This window comes from Danio rerio, chromosome 11 (assembly GCF_049306965.1).
Source record: "Danio rerio strain Tuebingen ecotype United States chromosome 11, GRCz12tu, whole genome shotgun sequence".
Classification (NCBI taxonomy): domain Eukaryota; kingdom Metazoa; phylum Chordata; class Actinopteri; order Cypriniformes; family Danionidae; genus Danio; species Danio rerio.
Genome location: NC_133186.1, coordinates 5510729 through 5529388, shown reverse-complemented (window position 1 = coordinate 5529388; position 18660 = coordinate 5510729). Strand labels below are relative to the sequence as shown.

The following is an 18660-nucleotide window of genomic DNA, read 5'->3' as shown; positions in this document are numbered from 1 at the left end:
CAGAGACCAACCTTCATAAACAGAAACGGTTGTTGCCGGTCTGTAGAAACTTTAGACCACATTTCTTTTCATGCTAATCTTTATGTGATATCAGAGTCTAACATCGTGAGTTCAAATCAAGATTATTTCAGTAAACCAAAACGAAAACCAAAACTAAAATGATTGGGTCTCACACAGACAAACACATCAGCTAAAAGCTTGATTATTACACACAAAAACATCTTCACTATAGACTACTTTTATGTGGTGATGCTATTGGTCATTGAACATATCCTGCTTGTTTTCAAACTATTTTCTAACTGTAACAAGCAGCAATTCAATCATATTGTCAAAGTCACCAGCGATACAGCCTGTGCAGATTGCTGGTATACACACGGATCGCTAACGGACTACAAAGCCGCCATTTCATGGACTATAAGATCCAGTCATGCACCACGCACACACAGCGGTTCCTGATCCTGACTGATTGCATACACACAGCTGGAGGATTGTCAAAGACTGATTGCATGGACTATAATGTCAGCACACATACACACAGAACTGGCTGAGTCTTGTTATACTGAACTGTGAACCTTACGATGCATTTTCCTTGCCTTGTCTTCGTTGTTTGAACCTCGCGTTGTTTGTTTATTAAGGATGATTCATCGGAAAAATCGGCCTTCTGCCACTTTTCCAAATGATCAACTTGAAGTCAAGTAATTATTTGTTGCTCTTACAACTGAGATCGACAACAAGACTTTAACAGGTAGCGTGTAATAATCTCAGTCCAGATCTCTTCAGTATCAATCCTGAAGAATTTTGCTCTAATAAGCGTTCTTCCTCTACATTTTGGTGTAAACATTTTAGTGTAATTTTTACATCAAAATAACTTCACATTCCTTAAGCCCTGCTCACACTGGGAGATTTCAGCCACTATTTTGTCATCCGAGACAAGTTTGGGAAATCCTAGAAGATTCCTGAAATCTAGGCTAAAATCTGTGCTCTTTGATCGTGGGTTTGACATGTTCACTGACAGTCCGTTGCGATCAGATTTTGTCTTCGATGAAGTTTTGGCAGTGTCAGAAGATTTCAATCACTTTCCTGCAGTTTGACAACAGCTGCGATGAGCGTCAATCCAAGAACCAATAGGAGCTCAGAATCTGATGACACAATCCATGCGACAATTCAAATGACCGTGGGGAAATGTCAAAACTTTTTTCTTCCTGGTTTTATTATTAAGACTCGCCGTGTGCGAAATTGTCGCTACAGATTGTTTACGCTTGCTGTGAGGATTCATTTCAGTGATAGTCACGAGTAGATGACGTTAAACTCCAGGAGGCGGTCGGCGCCAATAGCCTAGTGGTTAGTGCGTCGACACATAGCACTGAGGTGCTCGCAGCGACCGAGTTCGATTCCCGTCTCGAGGTCCTTTGCTGATTCTTCCCATATCGCTGCTCCCCACACTTTCCTATCTCTATATCTCCACTGTCCTATCATTAAAGGTGAAAACCCCTAAAAATAAATAAAAAAACTCCGGGGGGCGTTTTCTTCCGTGTTTGGCGCGTCCTCATTGTCGTTCAGTCTGACTTTATGACAGCTGAGATCTAACAGTGTGACATGGGAGCCATGTTGGTGCAGTCTGACATGCTACAATCGTTCAGGATTTAAAAAATTCTCATAGTGTGAGCTGGCCTTTAACAAGAAGAATTAAATCAGAAAAAAGAAAAAATAAGAAAAAATAAAAAAGGAGGAGAGGGTAATTTACATCAAATAAAAATGAAATAAAACGTTATTAAATGCACTTTTAGTACAGAAAATGCACGTATACAATGATCTTAGACATAAATGGTAAAGGAGGAGCATATATTAACCGTTTTAATTGCTTCTCTATTTTTAAATCACTTTTCTATCCGTTTAAATCTCTTTTTCTGACCTTCACACAGCTGTTCATGTTGCTTGTTAGCATGATGACGATGCTCCATTTTTTTAGTGGTTGGTTTTGTTATATTAGAGTGTAAAAGCTCAGTTTGAGAGTATTTCTTATCAATCAGAGCTCAGGAATGGTGCCGAGAGGGAGGACAGGATGAATGTGCGCAAGTCGAGCTTAGCAGCGCATACTAATGGAGAAGCATGAGTCAGTGTGCTCCAAGTCTGAGGTCTCGTAAGGTCCATTCAAACAATAACCAGTGCTGTTTTCTTTTGTTTCTCATACAGTTTAAGCTCAAACCCCAGGTGTTTTACACGAGCTCTGTTTAATAAATCTGAAGCAGTTTTAACGCCTCAGACATTCCTCAACTAGGTCAGCTTCATGATAATTGAGCATTTTTTCTCTGAGAGTTGCTTTGAATAAAGAAATGATTTGTTCCCAGTTTTATTCAGCATAATTTGGAGTTTGTCTTAAAAGTCTGCTGAAGCGGCTTGAAATGCACAGTTTTGTTCAACGTGTGACGTATTGAACAATTCAAAGTTTCAAGTGCTTAAAAAAACTAAGAAAACAAATCAAACACTTTAAAATACAATAAATTTTACAATTAAGTTTGTCATTCTGTTAATAGAAATACAATAAAATGTATTCTTGCAAATTTTAATGTATTTTCTCAGACTTAAATTTAATTAAAAAACAAAACAAAAACCAAACAAACCGAAATTTGACTTAAAATTCTGAATATATATATATATTCATATACATATATATATATATATATATATATATATATATATATATATATATATACACATATTATATATATATATATATATATATATATATATATATATATATATCCTCCTTTGTTGTGCTTATGTATCTTTTGTATTGCTCCTCACTGTTTTGTTCAAAAAGTATTTTTTATTTCCTTTTGTTTTTACTTTACAATAATAAAAAGAATTTCGATGCTTGTTCAAATTACTTTTTTGAAATGACCTGAATCAACACCATTGTTGAGTTTTTTTGAGACAACTAAATAGTTTTAATTTCAGTCCACTTGAATGTTAATAGTTAAATGAATTGATTTGTGTTGGGACAGCAGGAATGATATCTGTGGAACCCTGCATTTATTTACAATGTAATATGTCATTTGAATGGGTCTTGTGATGTAGATTGTAGATATAGGAGAAATAACACATGAGTAGCAGTGCGATATGTCCGATAACTCGGCACTGGTAGGCGTGGAGGCCTAATGCCTTGGTGTCCCACCAGTGACAATATAAAGCAATATCGTACTGCTATGAGTGTGATATTAAGTTTATACAACAGTTCGCCGGGATAATTGCGTATATAAACAATAAAAAATCCAACACAGAGAGTCTTAAAACCCCTTTGTATGAGGAACTACTTTCTTCCACTATTCACTAACGTCTGCTGCTGATGTCAGAACAGCAGAAACTGTTTACTGTTAATCCACACTTGCACTTTAGAGCTAGTGTTTAAATTATTTTCTAGCGTAATGTCTAAAGTGATGACAAAACAGCTGATTTTGCTCTCATTTTTAAGATTATAAGGCTGAACGGTATAAAATGTCATCAGTCTACAAAGACTTCCCAGTATTCCTCTGTTGCAATTGGGATATCACAATAATTAACCCCAAAATAGCCAAAGCAAAGCAAACACTAGCAGATTACTGTTGTGTTTGCGAAAAAGAAAAACGCTAAACACATGCGGGCATTTCTTCCTTTTTTTCTGTTTACTGAACTACACTACAGGAAACAGGAGACCCATTAGAAACAAACAGATGGCCAACCAAAAAAGTAACTCAGGGTTATACAAAGAGTGGCCAACACAAAATACACACATTCCTAATAGGTGAGTCCCACCTCACACTCAATACAATACACTTACTATAGTATAAATACAGCACTACAACTTGTTGAGTTGTAGAACTTGTTGAGAAAACTTAAATAGCTTGAAAAGCATGTTCATATGTGCAGCAGAAACATACCTGTTTGTATGAGAGGAGCACGGGCCGGCTGAAGACGATCCATTCCACCACTTTACTGCAGGGTGGTGTGGTCAGAGAGCCGATGTAGCGGTAGTAGCTCCCGATGGAGGACGGCAGCAGGTCTCTCAGCACAAAGGGCTCTAGAAAAGTCTCTTTCTCTGAAAACAAATAATAAAGAAGAAGTTTAATCTAAATGGTGTTTGCTGAAGCCTAAAGTGTACTTCAGCTCACAAATTCATCATCAGATCCTTATTTGTGTACTGCAGATGGTCCACACACATGCACATTGAATTGTTTGCTACTGCTTTGTTTGTCCACATGTAGTCAACACTGAATCGGGCCAATGTTTCCCACTTGGCAAAGAAATGGAGGAGAATGTCCAAGATCAACAACACACTAAACACAGCAAATTACTGCTTTTTTATCACAAACAGTTGTTTAATTCTACTAAAGGGCTCAATTGAAGAATGTTATCAGTCATTAAGGAACAACATATTCACCAAACACGTGAAAATACAATATCATGTCCAATAGACAAATTGCAATGCTTGAAACTTTCAAGATGCGTAGCCCTAATATATATATATATATATATATATATATATATATATATATATATATATATATATATATATATATATATATATATATATATATATTAGGGCTGGGCGATTTAGCAAAAAAAAAAAAATCAAGGTTTTTTATTAAAGCTTGACCGATTTACGATTTTGATTTTTTTTTTTTTATTGTGTTACTAGTCTTCTCAAAAGATTACAACAACATGACTGAAGTAGCATTCTCTTTAAAAGTAACTTGAAAAACCATCTGGTTAAGGAACGTTGTATTTTTAATGGCCATGTCATACAAAAATCGGTCAAGTTGTTAATAAATGTAAAACAAATTCACAAGTTAAATAGCGTTGCTGAAGATTTGAATAAGAAATATTTGTGTAAATATTGCAGTTGCAGGAATTCAGAGGTATTTTTGCAAGTTTTTCTGAACCTAGAAAAGATTGGCTGTCAGCTCGGCTTTGGCTTTGTCTTCTGATTGAATGACAGGTTGTAATGCTGCTGCCTTTTTCTTAAAAAGTTACAGTAGAAGTAAAGGACTGAACATGGAAACTGTAAAGCCTAATTTAAACCAATGTGTGAAGTTGATGACGGATAGCAGGAGCAAATACCAGATGTGTATCCAATATAAAATAATATATTTAATCTATTTTTCTTTTTCCCCCTTTTAAATACAGATCATTTGATGCGCTTTGCTCCACTCTCTGTATTATGCTGCCTGATCTGTCTGGTTTAACTAGGTCCGCTAAATGACGTCATGGGGGCGGGTACTTTCATTTTCACTGCTATCTCTACTCGTTTTCAAACCAAAAGATGGGCGCGTTTTTTCACATGGCAGGCTTTTACATCCTTCATACATGTTGAGAACGAGTTTATCGACTTGATGAGGGAACCCTAGTAGCAAAGAATTCTGGCCCAGATTTGGCATAAAGCTGGCACAGCAGGCATTCATCCGGCACTGGCATACAGCATGTGGGCCAAACATGGCCCGGGTTTGGCAGAGGTGGCACCGTTTTTAAGGCGGCACACAATATTTGGGCCAGATGAAAAACGTAGTATTTGGCCCAGATTTAAAAATTTGATAAGTGGGCCATGTGAGTTTGGCCAGTCTTGACCCACATTTAAAATACACTAAAATCATTTTTGAGTAAAGAAAAAAAATTCTACCAATCAGGTCACTTTGAGAAAAAGCGTGCGCATAGTGTGCCTAAAGCGCATCACTCCATGGGTTTATCAATTTCAATACAATCGTGACACACCAACCTATCTGGCCCAGTTCAGGCCCAGTTATGAGTTATTAACTTGGCTGAGACTTAGCCCAGATATGGTCTGTGTTTGGCCCTTGTCTGGAAGCCAGGTTTGGTCCAGTCATGTACCGTAATTCACTGCGGCATGTGGGCCAAGCAAAACCTGATTGTGTAGGCCAGAGCTGGGCCAGAGAAATATTGCTATGTGGGAATATGTCTTGACAATCCACACAGACGTGCAACAAGTAAAATCCTACATGACTTCACGCTTTAACAGGCAGTCAAGCCGGTCACACACCAGAAGTGCCGCGACACGGCGCGCACATGACAGTTTAAACTATCACACACCAAACGCGCACATTTGCATGATATTTATGATGAAACTAATCAGATGGCGCTCTGTGGGCCAGAAATATGAACTGCTTCGTGAATCGTGGCTGGGCGGCGCCGGTGTGTGTATAGGAACCTGTTTAGAATTCTAAAATCCATGGCGCTGCGTGGTGCTGCGCGGCGCGTCGCCGAGAGGCGCTTCTGGTGTGCTTCCTGCTTCGAACAGAGAGTGAACCAAAGCGCATTGGTGCCATTATCATGTATTAAATATATATTTTTTTAAAAATCGCAATTTCTCGATTTGATTCAAAATTAAATTGTCTTAAAACGTAAATTCGAATTAATCGAAAAAATCTGAAAAATTGCCTAGCTCTAATATATATATACCCTGATAAGACTTTTTATACAATAATAAAATATCTTTTGAATAGGGAGGACTGATGTTTATTACTTAACCTATTCAGCCAGAGCTGCTTACAGAGCCGATACATTTTGATTGTTCTCCTGGTACACAAACTGCAGATTATATCATATATTATATCATTATATTATCAAAATATGAAATTTGAAAATCAGAATCAGTCACGAGAAGGATTTAATTATCTGTTATCAGTTCAAGTGTTTCATATAGTGCATCTCTAGTAAACACTCATATTTACTTTAGACAGTAAATCAATCTGGTTATGAAACTCAAATAAACAAAGAGAGCAGCTGTTATCTCTGTATTTTCCTAGAATTTTTCTTCCACTTGTTGTGACTGTTGCCAGTCCAAAAGCAGACACAGGCCAGACTAAGATGTTCGCGCTGAGGATGAGTTGTGCTTTTAGCGTTTAAAGCCACTCAATCCTCGAGAGGACACAATCAGCAGATTTCTACCCATAATCCTCCTCTGATTGAAACGCTTATCAGTTCCATCCAACAATGCCTGCCCAACATATGGCTGGCCTGGCGACACGATAAAACCAGAACTGATAAATTACACAGCTTTCCTCTTGAGTGCTTCTTGTTCTGATTTTCAAACATTTTGCCTGAAATCATCATGAACAGATGCGGAAAGCTGATTGGTTTGTTGCCGTAGTGGTTTTTTGTTTGACACACAAACAAAAGTACATGGCTAGCCCACTGACCCATATTCCAAGTCTAACATTGGGAATCCTGCTCAAAGAAGCTTAGCATGCAGACAGCATCTGATTTGGAATTGTCATTGTAGGTATCCCGCCCCCAAAAAAACTCAATGCAGACACGTCGTTGAGCCATCGGTACAATTCCACCTGTCGGAAATGAATTACCAATCAGAGCAGCTATGACCGGGCCAATGGAGACTTCAAAGGATCTCTACAACACTGAATTAATGGACTTGTAATACATTCCATTGAGGAACAGAGACCTCATTTCAGTGTTTTGATTTATGCGCCCTAGAGAAGTGACGCTCGCTTGAGTGAACAATACTTGTGTGTGGTCCACGAGGGGACGAACGTGAACTCGCAACACAACACGCCACTACCAATCACAGCAGGGTTTAGAGATACTGCAACCTGATAGCCGTCTCATTATCGCTCACTGTGAGCGAGCGAGCAAAATAAACAGAAGCGAGCGCTCATTTATATGCGTCTGGATGGCTAGTGTGTAAATGGGAAGCCTAACATGCCTTGTGTTGTGTGTATATTGAAGTTAAGGTTGAATGAATGGTAATCCCCCGAAGGTTGGACTGGGAATGCAGAACTAGAGAGAGAGAAGCTTTTGCTGTGCCTCGGTGGCATGGTAATGGATGCCACAGAGCACTTTTCTGTCACGCGCACACACAGCCACAGGGCAAACGCTCCAGTCACACATCCGTGTCTGAACCCAGCACGCCGCGGACTCTCTCCGCCACACGCAGTCCCGCTGCCGAAACATCTCTCAAGAGGTTACATCAGCTGCCGCGCACTAGGAGAATGTGCAGAGCCGGTACAACAGTCAAAACATTAGGATATTTTGCTCGGACTATTTCAGAAGGATAAAATCAAGCCCATCATTTGTTCTCATTAAATATCCAGTTTTAGACCGAAATGCATTAGAATTCGTTCATTTTCCTTCGGCTTAGTCTCTATTTCAGAGGTCGCCACAGCAGAATGAACCGACAACTAGTCCAGCATATGTTTTACACAGCGGATGCCCTTCCAGCTGCAACCCAGTATTGGGAAACACCCATACACACCATACCCATTCACACACACACACACACACACACACACACACACACACACACACACACAGGACGATTGACTGGAAGAGAAATGGTTGTGTCCAACTGAGCCTGGTTTTTCTCAAAAAACTTTTTCCTTCAATTTTGTCTATTGGTAAAGTTTTTTTTTTCTCACCACCATTGCCACTGGCTTGCTTGGTTGGGGAACTGCGCATCGATGGATTTGCTCTTCAGTGTTTGGACTTCATTCAGTCCATCAGTCGGACAGACGGTTGCTCGACAATTGCATCCAACGGCTTTTCGTACGAGAACAGCACAGGCGCGAACGGAGCGCGTTCCAGAGAGGCGTTCGAGATGCGAAAAAAAAACCAAAAACTGCACAAATACGTACCTCCAGGGACATATTTCGTGGCGTACAGAAACGTCCACGGGATTACGTTTCCACAATGAGCCAGGGTTGGGATTTCCCCTTGGGGCACCAACAACAGGCACTACGTCATAATCACGCCCTCTACTAAGAGAAAGCTGATTGGTTAACGTGGCGGGAATGTCAGCTAAAGTGTTTGCGCAAAAACGCTCAACTTGCGCCACATCATTGACGCCATGTCATTCACGCCGCCTCATTTGTGCGTATCGTGCTGCATGATGTCTATCCGCATCTTTGCATCGACTTAACATGTAAATTACCTGCGCTTGACGCTTTATCCGCGAATGTGAATGCAGCATAAAGGTTTCAAAGCTTCTAAAGCAACCACTACTATCCCCGACCATCTCATGCTTAAGACCCCTTGCTTAATATAACCTCCTAATATACTATTTTGGATCCCTACCACAGTCGCCACTTATACTGTATGTAACAATTACTAAAATTCATGAGCAAAGACGATAGGGCTGAAAATGTATCCTCCTTGATCTCCTCGTATCATAAATTTGAACATTTCTTATCAAGAGGCTTCATTTCCATAAATAGTCTGAGTAGAGAAGGTACTCATTCTATATTGTACTCCATCAAACTCTGAAAAAGTGAGGAATTTCCTGATCTCCATTATATGTCCCCTTTAATAGCCTCAATAACTCTGAAACTACATTCACGAGTGAAGCCAAATCCAGCAGAGCAGCTCTATATGAACCTCATTTGTCCCCACCAAAGACATTAAAATGAAGCATGCGCTACATGGGAGATTCGTTAAAGCCTGCTCATGTTAACGTCAGAGGAAAGAACAAAAGCTTACATGCTTGAGTTAAGCATTCGCGAGTTACATGTACCCAGAGGGCCTTTATAACGTGCCTGCATGTGTCACCACGGCCCCAAATTCACTGTAATGTGTTTGAAGTAAAAGCAAACGCACTAATGTTCACATTCGCAGAATGCTCGCTATCCTGTAATATGCGAATGGGTGTTTTGCATGGCACGTACGCTTCTAATGGGTGGTTAAATATTAAAAGAAATTACCGTAGGAGCCTAATGGATGAGCGCTTAACAAGACAGCTCTCCTATTTTTAAATACAGCATGCAAATTGCGCTTCTCAACACAGACGCAAGTGCCAAATCTACCTGGACACTTCTCGAAGTCATAGTCGGACTGGGCAGGTTTGAATGTTCACGTACGGCTGCATGCATGTCAACTGCGCTGCAAATCGTTTGGTTAAGCTTCCTATGCACTGAGTGTGTCTGCTGAAGGAGATCAGCAGGCTGAAATTATAGACATCTGAGCGCTGACAGTGGAGACGCGGCTCTGAATATGTGCAAGACCCCCTGCTCCTATCTGTCTGGGATAAGAAGAGAGAACGCAGCTCAAACCGACTTCCCGCTGAGAAAACACACACATGCACCTTCATCCCACCCCTACTCGAACCCTACTGAGCAAACAAGATCAACACGCTCCAGCAAACAGGCTGCAATAGCCTGACCGGTGTGGACAGAGTGAATTAAAAGGATGAATGAATGTGCCTCGGTCTGCCCTGCAATCGCAATTTATTTGTTAAATCAAAGGGTCAAGATTTGGCTGCGGATGCTGTGAATATCAGCCAAAAAACAACGCTTTTCTCAGTTTATAGGCAATCAAAAGAAAATGTGTATTCTTATTAAGTATAACTTAACCAAGCAGGGGTGCGTTTTCCAAACAACGACATAACCCGTGGCTGAACTATCATAGTACTATGCATCGTTTGGGAAAAGAACGATGTAGTGACGTGTGTTTCCTGAACTGTAGCTTCTCTGTTGCAGATCTATTGTGTGAACCATGTTAGATATAATGTAAAACGCCCATAATGATGCTCTAAACGTGGTGGAGTATCAACTTTTTTAGAGAAAACCTCATAATTATATTGTATTACATGCACACGCATGCAATTCCAATATTAGTTTTGGTAAAAACATGCACTCGCTTTCCATATTAATTGAAATACATGTAAACGGCAGATATAGGGCCCACATTTCCTTTACAAATATGATTAATATTCATATTCTATTATAAAACATTTTATAAACCACTTTATCAACACATGTTCCAATCTCATATATAAATTATCATGTTGAATGGTTGTAATTTGCAGTACAAAAAAAAATACTTAATAATAATAATATTAACAATAATGGGGCAAAAGGGTTTTGCAGTGGGTAGCACAATCGACTCACAGCAAGAAGGTTGCTGGATCGAGCCCCGGCTGGGTCAGTTGGCATTTCTGTGTGGAGGTTGCATATTCTGTTAATAATAATAATAATAATAATAATAATAATAATAATAATAATAATAATAATAATAAATTAATGATAATCATAACAGTAATAACAATAATAATAATAAATTAATGATAATAATAATAATAATAATAACAACAATAATAAGTTAATAATAATGATAATAATAAATCAATAATGATAATAATAATAATAATATTTAAAATAATAATAACAAAAACAATAATAAGTTAATAATAATAATAATAACAATTTATAATGATAATAATAATAAGTTAAACAAATTATTATTATTATTCATTTATTGTTATTTTTATTATGAATAATAATAATGATAACAATAATATTAATAACAATAACAATAACAATAATAATTTATTATTGTTATTAATATTAAGTAGGATATTGTTAATTTACTGTTTTTTTCATTTATGAAACATCTGCTTTTACAATTTGACACATTCAAGGCACTGCAGAAATGTTCAAACCAATAAGCCCATGCCGTATACAGTACAGATACATTTCCTAATAAATGGCCTAATTTAAATTAAAACCATTAATGTATGCTATATATTTTTGTTCTCACAACATTTGGAAACATCGCCTCCCAACAAGAAGGTCGCTGGTTCAAGCCTCGGCTGGTTCAGTTGGCGTTTCTGTGTGGAGATTGCATGTTCTCCCCGTGTTCGCGTGGGTTTCCTCTGGGTGCTTCAGTTTCCCCCACAGTCCAATCACATGCACTATAGGTGAATCTGGTAATTGGGTTCGTAGTGTATGTGTGTGAATGAGAGTGTATGGGTGTTTCCCAGCAAAGGGTTGCCGATGGAAGGGCATCCGCTGCGTAAAAATTATGCTGGAATAGTTGGCGGTTCATTCCGCTGTGGCGACCCCTGATAAATAAAGGGTCTAAGCAGAAAAGAAAATGAATGAACGAATAAACAAATGAAGATTTGAAGACGTTACATAAATTTAAATAATAGGTCACCTATAGCTTTTCTTATGAGCCACGGCTGCGTTCAAAATGACATAAATGTTTTCAAAGTGCAAACATGAAGATTGCTAAAACTAAACTATAAAAATAATTTGAAAGAAAATTACATCTAAAAGTGATGACTTTAACGCTTTTACCTTTAAATCATTCCGAGTTTAAATGTTGGAACATTCTAAATGAATAGGGCATAGGAGAGATAACTGGGAATAGGACACAACCAGGAATTATTATTCTACAGCTCCAGAGGTGAAGTTGCATTCGTACAAGTTTGCGACGCAGTTTGCCAATGTTAACTGAAACGATGGATTTGGGAAACGCCAAATCAACAAACTATGTTTGTAACTACGGAAATTGCGACCTTTGTTGGCTTACGATGGTTTTCAGAAACACACCCCAGACTGAATGATTGATCGATTAATAAATGTCACTTCAAGCTGAATACTAGTATCTCGAAAATGATCTAGTAAAATATTATGTACTGCCAATCAGTTAGAAATGAGTTATGCTCAGAAATGTGTTGAATAAAAAATCCAGAACAGGAAAATATATAAGAATTATTTATTTATTATTATTATTTACTTAAAAAAGCAAACATTTTTAAATTCAGTGGTTCTTCTGTACAAATGTATTTATTATTGCGCTTGTCTCATCATTTGGCCATGGATTCCTATTTATTTGTTATTCCTTTTATCTGTCAGCGGAGTGGTGGAGGAACCGGATATTAAATAAAATATTTTTAAGATGTTTTTTTGGATCGCCATCCCCAGGACCTGAGCTTCAATGAGAAACCAGAATAGCATAGAGACTTTTGTGTGAGCTCAACAAGAGCACCCTAGCAACCGCTGCATAGCCAGTCCTTGTAATACCATAACATAATGCCGTCTCCTTTTGCAGGTGCATGAATACCTCACATAAAAATTGTTTTAATATGATTTTTATGTAAAAATCATGTTAATCATGCTCATCACACCCTAGTAATCCTCATTATTATCATCATCATCAAACTGAACATCATCAGCTTCATTGTCTGGCAGCAGGTGGAGGCAGAACTATTTTCAGTCGGGGTAAAAATCCCTTTTGAGTGGGCCGCCGTTTAAACTGAGTGCCATTATTACACTGCATTAGAGTTGATCTCTTTGTCAGAATTGGCACTACGATGCTTTTAGTAGCATGGTTTGCCGGATTACACCACGACTTCGTCATTCTCGCTCTCTCGCACACTTTCTTGGACTGTCTCAGTGGGCAGCACAAATCGCAGTCTGGTAATTACCATCAAAGCCTCTGCGTGCCTTTAAACTTGGCACGGACACATGGAGGCATGTTCCTGAGATGACTGAAAAGCAGGCAGAACAAGAGTATATTAACTAAGAAATCCTTAAAGACGTCAATTTGCTGGTGGACAGACGTCGCCGTTTCATCTCAGCATTATGGAATTTACAGCTCAGTTCACGCTGGGAGCAGCTGGTGGCGTCTTCATCGTTTCAGAGCTTTTAATGTGTGGACGTGCACTAAAGAAACACCACAGATGACTATTAAGGGTCATCTCATCTTAGGATTTTATTATGGGGGGCTACAATTATCTTCTCAAATCCAAATGATCTTTTTGTGCTAATAGCACAGTTTAAATCTTAGTAGGAGTAAAAAGTATTGCTATTTTTTCTTAAATGTAGCCATAGTTGTTGCATGATCAGGTCCAGCAGGTGTCATAAGATGTTTATATTAGGTTCGATTTAGGTTGTGAGGTTTGGTGATCAAAATTCATTGTCTAGTCAGAGTAAGGATAACGTTATTTTGACGTCCAATAACAACGTCAAATGATGTTTATATTTGGTTGATTATAGGTTGTGTTGGAAAGTGACCAAAACCCAACGTCGAGCCAGCAAAACCGGTCACTGCAACCAAAATCCAATGTCTGATAGATATCATAGTGGTAATGTCTACAAAACGTCAAGCGGTAACATCATTAGACGTTGATATTTGATTAATTTTAGATTTGACGTCAACCTGATTTTCAGTTCCAAGCAAAATGCAACGTTCCAACAACATTAGGATACAATGTCAATCTTATGTCAAAAAAAAAAAAAAAAAAAAAAAAAAAAAATATATATATATATATATATATATATATATATATATATATATATATATATATATATATATATATATATATATATATTAATGTTTCCTAGTGACATACTTAAATGTGTCAAAACAAGAAAATAATAGTTGTATTTTTTCACCATAGTATTTATTTTTTTTTAATAATAAGTTTAACATGAAAGTATAAGTATATATGAATAAAAAAATAATTATTATGGAGGTAATTACATAAATATGTATTTGTTTGCTTTTAGTCTAAACTTATTGAGTGTAACTTCTATTCAAGCCAATGCATTTCTGTTATAAAACCTTAAGTTTCATGCCTTTTTAAAAACAAATATTATGTCTATTCCCCCATATTTCCCTGCTGAAAAAACCTGCTTATTTTAAACAGCTGGTTTTAGCTGCTTAACTAGGCTGGTTTTAGAGGGGTTTTGGCCATTCCAGACTGTCGGTCAGGCTGGGAGATGAGCAGCTAAAACCAGCTTGACCAGCCTAGCCTAGCTCCCAGCCAAAAGCAGCATCAAGCTGATCAAGCTGGTTTAAGCTGGTTTAGGTTGGTCATTTTGGGTTTTATTGCTCTGTTATTATCAGAAGAACTGTGTAATTGTTTTTAGGTTACTTTCCCTGATTTTATTAAGATGTATTGGTGATTGGATGGATGTTGGCCCGATTTTTTAAGACCTGGAAAATTAAAGATCTGTTTAAAATGCACACAAGACACACAACACAATATTTCAGTGAAGTTTTCTTTTTGAAATATAGAACATTTTAAGGCTTTTTAAGACCCCACGGAAACCATATTGTTTTAAAATAAACCATAAGTTTCTTTATTTCTTCATTATTATTAAAGACTATAGAATGCACAAGATGTCTCACTTGTATAGTTTGAATAGGGAAAAGCGTAGAAGCCCCGCCTTCTAGTACAGAAGCCAATCAGCGATCGCTATAGACTGACGATTCTCCAGGGCAGTTGCTCAGACCAAAGGCTAATGGAACTTTGTGATTATACAACTGTTTTAATGTGAAACGTGTTCTGATGGGCCAGTGGTAGCTTTTTTTACTTTCTGATTTGATTATTAGTTTAATTATTACAGTTGTGTGGTGTGATTGTGTGTTTAGGCTTGGAAATGTTACAGCGTGTGCATATAAACACAGTTGATCAGCCCTCCTATGAAATGTTTTTTATTTTTCAAATTTTTCCCAAGTGTTTCACAGTATTTCCTATAATATTCTTTCGTCTGCAGAGGGTCTCATTTCTTTTAGTTTTTCTGGAAAAAAAAACTGCTTTTCATTTAAAAAAAAACGTTTGAGGTGGACTGCACGGTGGCACAGTGTGTAGCATGATAGCCAGATCTGTTGATTCCATACCATCATGATCATCATCATCGTCATCGTCATCATCATCATTATCATCATCATCATCATCATTATCATCATCATCATCATCATCATCATCATCATCATTTCAGCATGTAGACATGTCAGTCATCAACTTAAGAGCGAGTCAGTGCTTTAATGGCCAATGAAACATGTGACTAATAAAACTAATATTTGATAGATTTCAGCAGCGAACACTCATTTTCTGTAGAAACATTCACTTACCATGATGCACCACTCCTCTTAGACCATGAATGATGGGATCTACTGCAGGATTGTCCTTGAAATCAACCTGAGAAAGAAAACAAAAAGCAAAAGAAGAATGACTTTCACATTTATGTAGGCAGACAGACAGAAAGATTGAAAAAAGAAAGAAATTTATAAATAAAAACATACAATAAATAAAATAACAATAAATAAAAATATATAAACAATAAAAACTGTATAACTAAATAAATACTTACAATAAATAAATAATAACATAGAAATCAATCCAAAACTAAAAATAATAAATAAATAAACAATAAATATATGATAAAAAATAACATACCATAAATAAAATATAAACACAATAAACAAATAAGCAAAAAATAAAATATAATCATCATACAATAATAAATTCATAAATAAATCAGCATACAATAAATTCATAATAACATATAATAAATCAATGCAAAGATAAACACAATAAATAAATATATAAATAAATAAACATATAAACATACAATAAATAAATATAAGTAAATATAAACAAATATAAATATAAACATATAAACATACAATAATAAAAAATAAAAACATTTAATAAATAAAAAATAACAACAAATAAATAAATACATAAAAACACAGTAAATACATAAGCAAATAAATAAAATATAATAATACAATAAAAAATAATAAATAAATATAAACATATAATTATTAAAAAATAACATACAATAAATAAATACAATTTTAACACAATAAACAAGCAAATAAATAAAAATACAATCATAAAACAATAAATAAATACATATAAACTTACAATAAATAAATAATAACATATAATAAATCAACACAAAGATAGAAACAATAAATAAATATGAACATTATAAATAAAAATAACAATACATAACTAAATATATAAAATATAAACATGATAAATAAATAAGCAAATAAATACAAATATAATTATTCAACAATAAATAAATAAATATAAACACAATAAATAAATAACAAATTATAAATCAATACAAAAAAACACGATAAATAAATAAATGCACATAAACATACAATAAATAAATAAATGCACATCAACATAAAATAAATAAATAAATAAATAAATAATAACATACAACAAAAAACAAATATAATAAATAAGCAAATAAATAAAAATATAATCATACAATGATAAATAAATAATATATAAACATGCAATGAATAAATAATAACATATAATAAATCAATATAAAGTTTGACACAATAAATAAATAAACAAACAAGCAAACAAATAAAAATAAATAAATAACACAATAAATGAATAAAATATAAACATAAGAAATAAGCAAATAAATACAAATATAATCATACAATAAAAAAATAAATATATGAATAAATATAAACACAATAAATAAATACAAACATAAAATAATTCAAAGTTAAACACAATAAATAAATAAACAAATGCACATACCATACAATAAAACAGATAAACCCTACTAGTTAAACACAAAATACAAACTAGCAGTTCTGTTAATTACATTTTTATGTAATGCGTTAACATTTATTTAGGTTAATCCAATACTACCAAAGCCATTTTAGACACACACACACACACACACACACACACACACACACACACACACACACACACACACACACACACACACACACACACACACACACACACACACACACACACAAAGACTGGCAAATAGTCTGAGCGGAGCACATGATGTTGGTGCTCTGTGCTGATGTCATAAAAGCAAAATGATTGCAATCACACATAAACACACACTCACATAAGAAGAGAAGCCAGAGAAGCCATTATGCCTCATACTGCTTCAAAAGCCGCCTATGTTTAAGATGCACCTGAACCCACTGAATTGTTGAACACAGACAAAAGACTCCAGTATGCAATAAAATATGAAAGGGAGAAGCCACAATACTGACCTTTAATGTGCGTGTGTGTGTGAGTGTACGTGCGCTACAGAAAGAGACTGAGAGCTTACTCAGTGTTGACTATATACAAAAAAATAAAAGGGTTTGGAAATAATTTCAACAATCTTGACCCAAAAAAAGCACAGATCAGGGGAACAGGTGGAGAACATTTCCTTTGCTTCTTTTTTGATAGATGTATATTAAATGGAGGTTTGGGTTTTTAAGGAGACCCTATAGGGTTGAATAAAGAGGTAAGTGTGTGTTTGCTGGTTTTGGTGGTTTACAAGGACAGTAATGTGTATAATGACATGGATGATGTGGACGTTTTTTGCTATTTCTTAACAGAATATTGTTAAAAAAAAATGCAGATTTATGTGGAATGATTTTGAAAGAAAAATAACTAAAAACCTAAACACTAAAAAAAAAAAAAAACAACAACTTTTAAATATTTGTTTAAGGTTTATGATGCAATTCCAATAAGATCCATGTCTTTGGTAAACAAAGCAAGTGTATGATGTATCTAAAATAAATAAAATATGAAACATGACCTAGGTATTACAGCATTGAGGTGTTTTATAAGGACATGTGATAATGACCTAGATATTACAACACGTAGGTAGTTTATGAGGATATGTGTCTATGACCTTAAGCATTACAATTTAGAGGTGGTTTATGAGAACATGTCTATGACCTAGGTATTACAACATCGAGGTGGTTTATGAGGACATGTGTCTATGACCTAGGTATTACAACATTTATGTAGTTTATGAGGACATGTGTATATGACAGGGGTGTCCAAACTAAGTCCTGGAGGGCCGGTGTCCTTCTGAGTTTAGCTCCAACTTGCTTCAACGCAACTGGAAGTTTCTATTATATCTTTTAAAGGCTTGATTAGCTGATTTGCTTTGATTGATTAGGGATAGAGCTAAACTCTCCAGGAGACCGGTCCTCTAGGACAGAATTGGGAAACCCCTGGTCTATGGCCTAGGAATTACAACATTGAGGTGGTTATTGAGGACATGTCTCTATGACCTAGGTATTACAAGATAAATGTGGTTTATGAGGATATTTGTATATGACAGGGGAGTCCAAACTCTGTCC

At 35.9% G+C, this 18660-nt stretch overlaps 1 protein-coding gene across 4 annotated transcripts in view; it reads right to left on the bottom strand.

Moving 5' to 3' along the window:
• Positions 1-18660, bottom strand: part of ptprga (protein tyrosine phosphatase receptor type Ga) — a 502971-nt gene that overhangs the window by 114526 nt on the left and 369785 nt on the right. For all 4 annotated transcript variants that reach the window (NM_001329864.1, XM_073915995.1, XM_073915997.1 and 1 more), the window contains 2 exon segments: positions 3918-4075; positions 15646-15712. In NM_001329864.1, the coding sequence (NP_001316793.1) occupies positions 3918-4075; positions 15646-15712 (225 nt within the window).